The sequence below is a fragment of the Chenopodium album genome, chromosome 10, assembly GCF_948465745.1.
Source record: "Chenopodium album chromosome 10, dcCheAlbu1.1, whole genome shotgun sequence".
Lineage (NCBI taxonomy): Eukaryota > Viridiplantae > Streptophyta > Magnoliopsida > Caryophyllales > Amaranthaceae > Chenopodium > Chenopodium album.
Genome location: NC_137843.1, coordinates 61,836,793 through 61,848,046, shown reverse-complemented (window position 1 = coordinate 61,848,046; position 11,254 = coordinate 61,836,793). Strand labels below are relative to the sequence as shown.

General features: G+C 32.9%; 1 protein-coding gene across 1 annotated transcript; it reads right to left on the bottom strand.

The window, feature by feature from the left end:
• Positions 1 to 4,442: 4,442 nt before the first annotated feature.
• On the bottom strand, positions 4,443 to 9,641 carry LOC145564513 (AT-hook motif nuclear-localized protein 7-like). The gene is made up of 5 exons (XM_081624804.1): positions 8,454 to 9,641; positions 6,809 to 6,876; positions 6,070 to 6,201; positions 5,228 to 5,389; positions 4,443 to 5,061 (listed from the first exon to the last, which is right to left on the bottom strand). Exons 1-5 carry the CDS (start codon positions 8,812 to 8,814, stop codon positions 4,750 to 4,752), a joined length of 1,035 nt encoding a protein of 344 aa, XP_081480930.1. The 5' UTR covers positions 8,815 to 9,641; the 3' UTR covers positions 4,443 to 4,749.
• Positions 9,642 to 11,254: the final 1,613 nt, after the last annotated feature.

Sequence of the window (11,254 nt, the reverse complement as noted above, 5' to 3'; positions counted from 1 at the left end):
TGTAGTTGGTTCATCTTATTTATTTCGAAAAAAACCGCCTTTTTATTGAGTTAGGAAAATCTTAATTACTCCTTTATACACCGAAATTTTTTATTTAATAAATTGGTGTGAGATTGAAATAAGAAGTTTGATCCTTGAGAGTGTTTTATCATTATTCGCACAAAATGTTGTACGACTTGTACACTACGGTTGAGTTGATAGCACAAGCTTCTTCAAATTATCATATTTTGTTCTGTTTTTGTAATTTGATCATAATTTGCCTTGTTTATGGGAGTTCGAAATCGAGCTCGAGCTCCTGGGAATTTGAGTCGAGATATGTATCCTTGAGTTCTTCTGGGGATGTCAAATCGGCTAACACTACTACTACATTCGTAAAGGATAATAATATTGACAACAAGCATTCGAATCAAGATACTAAGGATGAAGAAGGAGAAGCGGTTGCTGAAGTAGTAGAAGAAGAATCACGGTATGTAGATGACACGACCAGTGAAGTTGAAATGATTAACGAAGATGAAGAAGATGAACTTAGAATGAAGATTGAAGAGTTCATAAAAAAGATGAAAGGTCAACTAAGTATGGAGAGATCATAAGAAGATTAGGACATAATTCTATGTATATAAAATTTAGGAGTACAATAATTCCAGAGTAATACTCCTATATTGTTGTATGAGTGTTATTATTTAGAAAATTTTGAGGCAAAGTTGATGCATTAGCTTAGGTTGGTTGTATGATTAAGATTAAGATTAAGATTACGATTATGATTATGATTATGGTGTATACTGGGTAACTTCCTAGCTTGGAAAAAAGTTTTTATGTACTGTATCAAAAAAATTAATTTTTGATTACCTACTCTGTTCTTCCATAGGAACAAACGTGACATTTATGGTACTAAGACTTTCAAATCTTATAATGTCGGTGTTAATATAAGAAATATCTTACCATTTGGGATCAAGTCTTGATCAACTTTTACGAGTCGTTATCGAGGAGATAGGGTGATTGTAACATGGTTTGATTTTGATCCGACTAGGGTTGGAACATGTTTTGGCTTAGGAGAACTTTAGTAACTTGAGAGTTTAAAAACGAGATAAATCCTAACAACGAAAAAAACTGTACGTTACTAATAATAGGGTGAAACCATACTAGGTCATTAATTATGAAACTCGAGCAAAATTGTTAGTTCTAATGAACAAAAGAGTGAAATGAGATACTTGAGTATTTACAATCAACTAACTCAACAATTGTCTAAATTAATCATAAAGTTAAAGGTAAATACATAGATTGAAAATCACTACATTCACTAGTAAGTGTTCACTTAAACGAGAGCTTATACACATACAATCATTGTATGTGGTCCCTACATACAATACCATTAGAAATTTGACACATTATAAAAAAGGGAAGAAAACTAAGAGTCAAATATAAATTAAATTCAAATGGAACTTGGACCCATAATTTTAGCCAATAAAAACATGACAAATTATGGTTGTATGTAGGGACCACATATAACAATTGTATGTGTAGCCTTTACCTCACTTAAACTATTCAATATGTATAAGAGATTTCCTGTTCATGACAATCATGAGGTACATAGTTTCATAGATTGCCTTATAATTAAGTCTTTACAACATGGTGGTTTAACCTTAAAATCATTATTACGTTTTTGCATATTTGGTGAAGTGGAGCAAAATTTGGTACAGTATAAAAGAAGAAATAGGACTAAGCAAATTTAAGTCTAAAATATATTCTAGTTTCAAATACCTAATTATAAGTAGAAAATAAGCAAAACTTGGAATTTTTCATTCGAAAAATTTGCAATTTATGTCAATATGTAAAAAGTAAAAGCACCCAACAAACACATGGATAGTTTACCAATTAAATTTGAGCAAAAAAAAAAAAAAAAAAAAAAAACTCAATAATGATTGAATGGTTGGTATATGGCTACTTCTATATGTATATGTAGTTGGCAAACAGGCAAAGTTAGGTGACAAGAAAAATTATTGAGCCTTATTTATTTAGCCTTTGCTCAAACTTTTCTAAGAGTCCACCTATTCATAATTATGCAAGTCAATGTCAATGGTTGTTTTATTTATTTTTTCCATTTTATTCCATTTAGTTTAAAATGGAAAATGATAAAGAAAAAAAAAGGGTTAAATCATAAAAAGTTTTAAATTTGAATGTTTTCTGCTTTAGGCAATGTAACAATTGTGACTTAACATATAAAATGTTTGATGGTAAACCTATAATTTTTAATTAAGGTGCATGTTGACATATAGTTATCAAGTTTCTTATTTAAAAACTTTTTAAATAACAGTTCTTATATATTATGGAAATCCATATAATATTGCTATAACTTTAATAGAACTTGATGTGCATGTATTATTATGGTCGTGGAGCTTAATGATTGAGTAAAATGACATCATAATTCATAAATTATATTAATTCTTATACTGTTATACAGTAAGTTGACTTTTGTTATCTAAATCCTCCCTTTAGACAGCATATCTAATTAATTTGTCTTTATTATTTCTATTTCTTTGTGAAGTTGCAAGTTGTCGGGGCATACTAGTCTGTAAAATTATTGAATTTTAGTTTTATATGTAATCACACCACAATAATTTAACACAGTGACACGTGAGCATAATGACATTTTGAAAATATCAACATAATAGATGCACGATACGAGCGTATCACGACCCATATGCCTAATCCATCTCTACCCTGAACTATATGTTGAGGCCGATTATAATATACGAGTACTAAACAAAGTTATGACACTTATGAGGTAGCTTCATCAATTTTAGAGTAAAAGATTGTATAGTTAAGACAAAGTAAGTACTCCATAAAGACTATTTAAGTTTATTAGATTTACCGCATCAAAATACACTTAAATTAAGCTAAAGTTTATGATAAGTTCTAACAACAGCCCTTAAAAAGTTAAACTACATCCTAATCAAGATTATCTAGATTTTCCAATTGTATACACAAGTATTACACACTTAACTATACATGTTGACTTGGTCAGTCTTCACATAATGCTGTTATTACAGTTGTTGAACATTCAAAAAAAAAAAAAAAAGAAAAAAAAAAAAGAAAAGAAAAAAAAAACTATCCATGTAGACCAGCTCTTGGGACATAAAGACTTGTTGACTTGGTGTTGCCATGTGGACTTTTAATTCTAATATACTATATTCTTCCAAAAAATAAATAAATGTGACAAGGAATATCCAAACCCAAGTACATTCATTCAATCATTAAACAAATTTAATACACATGTAGCTTTCACACCACACTTTCTCCTTTTTCCTTTAGCTTTCTCAACAATGAGCTTCCTCAACACACTTCTCATTTCTCACCCATTACATATATAATGCCTCATTTTTGTTATTCTTTCTACTTCAACTAAACACAACACTTCTCTTACCCACACTCACTCTCACTATCCTCTTTTCGCTCAGTGTGTGTGCGCGCGTGTGCGTGTGTCTAGCTCGAACTTGTTATTTTAGTTTCTTATCATAAAAATGTTAGGTTCCACAATTGAATTGGTAGCTCAAGCTACTTCAAACTTTCATTTTATTTTCTGTTTTTGCAATATTATCATAGTTTTTCTTCTCATTGATCGCTCAAAAAGCGACATGAATCACACTCCAAGCAGCATTGATGCTTTTCAGATTGTTTTAGATCAAAATACATCAAGAAATGACTATGAGAATGATGCCAAAGTAGTAGAGGATGATTATATGAAAGAAGGATCAGCCTCTGAAGTACAAACAGAAGCACCGAAACATGTAGATGATGACCCTCAAGTAGCAGCAGCAGCAGCCTCTGAAGCGCAAACAAAAGCAGCGAAACATGTAGATAATGACACTCAAGAAGAACAAGAACAAGAAGAACTAGAACAAGAAGAAGTGGCAGCTGATGATCATGAGCTAAATGCACGTATTGAGGACTTCATTAACAAGATTCACAGAAATTGGCGGGCAGAGAGGCTGAGAGTAAAAATTTACGAGCAAGGATGCTAGAAAGGACATTCAGTTATCATTCCAGACGGAAATTCAACCCCGAGTCTTGAGTACCACCACCCAACGTAACTATACCACTTAGGCTACTACACAGCAAACATTACGAAACAAGGATTAAGAGTAATTAAACTAGTTAACACATGAATCAGCCACTATCAGGTAGTTTAGTTGTCAAATTTTATGCTACAATAAGTTAAAATAAAGGAACAGAAGAATGTTGACCTTATGTCCTACAAAATGATCAGTATAATTGCTTTTTCTTTTGGGTGGGGGACTGATTGAAATGAAGGGATCAAAGAAATAGATGCCTTGGAAGCTTTTCTGAAAGTTCCAAGCAGTTTGGAAGGCGGGAACGTGTCATGTTTCTCCAATTCAAATTTCAGCATAAAGTCTTGGTATGAAAGCATAATTTTAATTCAAAAGTTGAACAGAAGAATGAGGAATACATGTCATACATCTGTAGTTTCTAAAGAAACCCAAGAAGAGGGACAAAACACCCAGATAATTAACAGCGCCATCAGCTGCACTAACTAAACTAAAAATCCTGACTACTCCTAATAAACCGGCAAATCCTGTGTTAAAAATCCGAAGCTAATGTGAAGCTAAAAACCTAATTGTAACGATACATACTGTGATTTCCTGAGTGAGAAGAGCAGAGCCTAGGTAAATCTGTGGACCACTAAAATTTGAAAATACAAATACAGATATGAGAAAAACTAATGTCAGATTATCAGCCAGAAATCTCCAGATTTGAAGGACTGTCGTCATCATCGAAATCATCAGAACCCCCTTCAGGGGTTGATTCGTTAATGTCAGCTTCGAGGTCCATCGGGTCCATTTGCATAGAGTTCATAGAAGGCAAATTGTCGGTATGGAATGAGGGGGGTGGGGATGTGAAGTTTACCTTCTGTCCCCCGTAACCTCCTTCAGGGACTTGGTTGTTGATGATAGCTGGAATGGCAGCGGTGGTTGCGGGTTCAGCTCTCTGCTTCTTGGGCTTGTGCTCTTGATGATGGCCCGGTAAGAAACTCCCTAACACCACCTGATAATTCATTCAGTTGAGACAATTAGCATAAGCCACAGTAAAACATTGGAGTTTATAAGGACAGTGAACAGGTTTGCTGTATTGAGTATAAAATGATGCATAGGCTGGCAACACTACTTTACCATTTAAGCAAGAAAGGGAAAATAGTTTATTATTATCTTACCTGAACGGGGCTAGCAGCAACGAGAAGACCAGCAAGTCCACCACCTAAGACTCGCCCATCAGGACCTGCTAGTGAGACACTCATGCCTCCTGATCTGCTCTTCATAATTCCGTTGTCAGTAGGCATAAATGATCCAGACAAGGAAAGTATCTCAAAACGACCCTACAGGATCAATAAAGAACTAGATTAAAATCTGTATAATCAGACATATTGAAAGCGGCGAGAAAACCCAAGTACTGAACACAATGAGGATCAAAATATGACAAGCTCACAGTCACAAGATATCACTCTTTAAATAGACTTGTGCATTTTGTCACTCAATGCACAGGCTCCTAAATTTTGAAAAGTGCATATCTATGGATTCCTAAAAAGTGCAAGCTAGATCAGATCCAAGATTGAAACATCTCAAAGAAGCAAACAGGTCTATCTTACACATGTATGCAATTGCACTTATATTGAGAATGACACACCAGATGTCCACAATGTCACCGTAATTTGCTAAACAAGGATGAATGGAAACTGCCTTATTATACCAAAGAGCTCCTAGTATGTCCATTCACCCCCCCCCCCCCCACTCCTCCTTCCCATCCTTCCTAGAAAAGACAATCATCCATCACAGAAGTTGTTCATGATTAGCTTCACCCGCATTTAAAAAAACCCTCATTTACAGTTCACAGTATTGTACCAAAGAGCTTATAGTGAAGTTGAATTTTCTAGAGGTCAGATTAAGCCACCACTAGATAATGCAACTTCACTTTCCGTTCCCTTTTCCATCCCCCCAATAGAAGTCTTCCTACCAACAATTAAGGAACCTCATCATAAGTAAGGAGAAGAAGGCATACTTCATATGTTAAAGTGCCACCAGAAGAATTAGGTTGACGAAGGGTGACATTTGATATTGAACCGCTTGCAGAAAGAACGCATATAGCACGGGATTCCTGCTGAGAAAACGATAGAACCTTCATCGCGACATCCTGATGGCAGGAAAAGAACAGAATCAGTACATGATCAGAGACAAGTGTTTGTTCATTCGAGTAGGCTGAATATACGTGTAAGCATGGAAAATATAAGACCGAGTAATATATACTATCTTGGGAACTTTAGCAATATATAGAATATCCCCAGATAAGCATGTTTCAAAAACTATTTAGAGTAAAACATACAATATGTGGAATTTGAAGGTTTTGGGAATGTGGGGTGTTACTCGTGTTAGTCACATTATCTTCATAGAAAGAACACTTTTTTGGTCATTATCAAGATTATCTGTCAGTGATTTTGCAATTCTCAACTGAAGAATGGGTGTAAAAGTAAAACAATACAACCAATCCAGGGCACTTCAAAATAGAGATATTCATTTCAGCAGCATAACAATGAATGTGTTGTATTGCCATTATGTAAACATCAGGAAAACAGTTTTGAGAATTACGTATCCTAGACTAGATCCAGCAGAGACAAGTTTCTTTAAGCTTTGGTTGCAGTCAGTATACTGAAATAGCTGAAGATCTTTCGATGAACAGCTATCAGTAAAATTTAGGGAATATTGATTAACAAGAATATTTGACTGAAGATATTAATACATACCTCCCCAGCATTTACAGTGATCACATGAGGCGTGAAATTTGCACCAACGAAATACGCAAGTCGATCACCTGAATAGCTTCATATATTAGCAATCGTCAACCAATATCAGATAAAATTTATTCACAGGAACAAATTAAACTATAAGCTAAAGGCAGATAGGATACAAAATACAAAGTAGAAGCACATGAAATTTAGGCACAATATACATGGCAGGAAAAGGAGTCAGCATCTGTCAATTTCCAGCAATAGCATATTCCTAGAACTCTCCAGTTAAGTTCCTCTAATGATATCTCAGCAAGGAGGCATAGTAAGGATGCTAATGAGACTCATTGACCACATCAAACATCATATCTTTGACATCATTCCAAGATATATCTATAATGTATATCTTTAAGAGATATGTGAAGTCTGTAAGAATTCAAGAGTATTAGGAAGCAAGCGGGTGGGTCAGAGTTAGATAAATAACTTCATTGGATAAGATTACCTTGGCTCTAGATTATTTCAGCCGTAATAAAAGCATAGTCAATTCTCGAATCCATATTATATATGAATTGAATAAGAACTTAGCACCCTGTCTACTAAGTGGTTAGGGATAAGGCTGCACAAATCTAGGCCCTGAAATCTTGTCAGTGGAAGGGCCAAAGGTTCCATACATGGAGCTCGCCTATTAATTTAGCCAAATCCACTAGTATATCTTCAACATGTCTACCAGATTGAATTATGATCAGGAATTTTGTTTCACTATGGAGATCATTAAAATAAAAAAGACTAAGGATCAAACTAACACAATACAGTAGGTAAAAACATAATTAAATGGCAATTGCAGAAAGATGACAACATATAACAACAACATCAATAGCATATATCAGATTTAATACTTCTTTCAAATCAATTTTCGCAGCAGTGGCAGCAATGCATTTTCCTCTTCAAATAATAATGTTTTTTTTAAAGGGCAACTTCCCTTCATATAGCTCCCTTTAAAATTTATTAGCTAATACTCCGTATAATTAAATCATTCTCGATGATGTTATAAAAGTATCACAAATGAGACTTGACTACATAACTTTTCAAATTACCAGTACTAGTTTTAGGCAGACTTAGATTTATAATGATTTCAGACCCAAATACATTTTAAACCCCAAAAATATTCAGCTACATATTATATTACCAGAGAATACTTTATACTCAAAGCATATGATAGTGCCATACTGCAATTAGGAGAGCATTTGAAGGAACCAAACACCTCATACTGCTGCTATCTTATGCCAGATGATCTTGAACAAATATTAAGTACCTTGATTCCATATATGGACACAACCAAATTAAACATTGTAATTTAATCTCCCTATTTGAACAATATCATATTGCATTCACACATCTTGTAAAATTAACCAGTACATCAGTACATGAATTTGGTAAGGCTGTCAATTTCATTCATATGAAGCAACTTCAGTTACAACTTTGAAATGATCCTTTCGGGGACCAAGACAGAGCAAGAAAGGAATGTCCATCCCACATATTACTACTAAACATCAACTGAAATATGCAGAAAAAACAACACAAATTGCAGTAAAAATAAAACCAATTGCAGTACCATAAAAACATAACCTATATATACATTTCTTTAAGTGAGGTGCAAAAGTACCTAAACTCTCAAACTCCACTTTTTGTGCCTTCTTAATTGACTGTAAAGGCCTTGCCCTAGGTTGTTTCCAACCTGAAAAATCTCCACTCAGAGGAATTGAAGCCGAAATTGGCATTGGTGACAATGCGGCTGCAGCAGCCCCATCAGAGCCATACTTCCTAGGCCTACCTCTCTTCTTCCTGGAATCGGAAGAAGGCGGTACTCCTGCCAAATTAACAGGTGAAGAGGCAGCTGCCATATTAGGAGCTCCTGGTTGGCTCAAAGGGTTTTCACCCCTTGCTGCCAAACAGAAACCCTGACTCCCTTCATCACCTTTCACTGCTACCCCAGAACTACTTATTTCCTCTTTACTAGCCTCCATGCATTAAAGGTTCAAACTTTCAACACAATAAACCCTTTCAGACAGCCTAAAACCCTAAGATTTTACAAATTACAATAAACCCAGAAAAATTTACTAAACTACCTTAAAAAAATTGTAGAAAATCATATATTGAACTGAAAAGTTGCATTTACAGCCAACCAATATGAAAAATGATCATATACCCAAAAACCAGAATCCTTTGAAAAAGCCCAAAAACAGGTCAATCAAGAACAAAACAAAATCAAAAAATTTCAACTCACTTACTGGCAATAATTTTTTTATGAAAAATTAAAACTGGAAATTTCATAAAACACCCACAAATTTAAATAAAAAACCTAAAGATCTTTTCTTTCAATCTAAAAATCAGAATTTTTTTTCTAAATTATATTCACCATTTCAACAAAATATAGAAAAATAATAACAAAATTAGTACTGTAAATTTTTTTAGCTTAACTTAAAAGAAAATACATACCCTCAACCTATTCCTTAGTGTCTGAAAACCACCAACTAGTTTTATTTTCTGGAAACTGGGTTTTTGCAGAAAAAGAGAAGAAAAAGGAGCAAAAATAAAAAAATTCTACAAATTGAAAAAATAAAATATTAACAAATACAGAAGATAATAAAAAATTTGAAACTTTAATTAAATATTAGACCCATCTAAATTACAAAATACGAAGAATTAATTATGGTTAAGAAAATGGTTCAAGTCCGTCTAGGGAATTTAATAAAGCAGGTATGAGTATACCAAAAAGTTATAAAATTTTCAAAATTAATTAAAAGAAAAAAATAGGAAATATAATAAAAACAATTTCCTTTTATGTTTTTTCATTATTTAAAAAAAGGGTGCAAAATAATAAATTAAAGGCTGTAAAGTTAAGGTAAGAGAGAGCATGCCAATTTTCCAAACTACTACTACTAGCCTTGTTGCTTTGTTTTTGGGGGTTAAAATTAAAAATTTAAACGGTTGATCATTACAATAATAAATAAAATATTACCCTTATTTTGAATCATAATTTACCGTTAATTGCCACTTCGAAAATATCCATTTGAATCTTCATCATGTTCAAATGTTCAACCTTTGCGGCTAGGGCTTTCTTGTACAGTTGTACTATGCCTTTGGACTAGTTTAAGGATCTATCTTGATCACCACACCCAAAAAAAAAAAAATTAAAAAAAAAAAAAAATTGAGAAATTTTGAGCATTTATCTTTTTTGTCCCCCTCTTAATTATAATGGGTAAAAAAAATATTTGATGACAAGTTTTTTGTTTTTTTTCCCTAGCTTTGTAAAAGTTTTGCAATAATTGCATTTTTAGGGGTTTTGTTTTCATTTTGTACCTTGCTAAATTTTCATTGAGAATTTTTACATTACAAATGTGACAAGTGATAAATGCAGATAATAAGGACTTGTTAGTACAGTAAATTTTTTTGTTGTTTTTTGGACAAATGTTATGAGAATTTCTTTGCTTCATAAAAAGCATGAAAATTTCACATTAATCACAAACAACCAATTTTTTCCAAAAAAAAAAATGTGAATAAAATTTTTATTATAAAATACAAATATTGTATACATGGATTGTTTCGCATAAATCATGCACAATAGTTATTTTCATTCCTGCTACATTAATATATTCATTTGAATGTCAAAATAATTTTACAAAAATACTCAAAATGCAATTATACTACCTCCCAATAATAATGTTGTGGGAAAGTCAAGTAGAATTTGAAAGTAATTATGTCCAAAAAAATTTATATAAAAAACATTATTCATGGCAAAGATGTTCCAAGAAATTTCCTAAAACAATAATCCATAATCTAGGCCACTCAATCAAACAATATCTTCTAGTAATATTTGTTTAATCTGCCTTTTAAAGGAGTGTCATAATCATTAATTAGTGTTCATCACTTAGAAAAACACTAATTTATTTTCATTTTATCTAAGGTGACATCATTTTATGGAGTAAAGTATACGCCAAACAAAGCAAATAGTGAAAAATTACCAATAAAGTATAAGCCATGTGATGACCACCTACCTATTTGGTGGAGTTTCCAATTAATCCTCCTAATATTACAAAAATGTCTAAGGTAAAAACTAAAATAAAAAATAACAAAGACAATAAATCTCCAAGGTAAAACCGAAAAAAAAAATTTAATAATAATAAGAAGAGGGAGAAACCCCCCATCAGTGGTCAAAGTAACATGACAAAGATTATGAATGGTCAAAGGAGAACGTAATTATTTCCAATTGAATAAAGAAATATGAGTATTTCACAAGCATACAATTGACAAGTTCAAGCACAGTGTAGTAATATACAAGTGTAGAAAGATGAAGAAGCCAATAGAAATAATTTGGCTCATCCATCAACTAAAGTAACTATGTACTCCGCCCAATCAAGAATTTATAGTCATGTAATTTGAACAACGTGACCACAAAACCCTGAC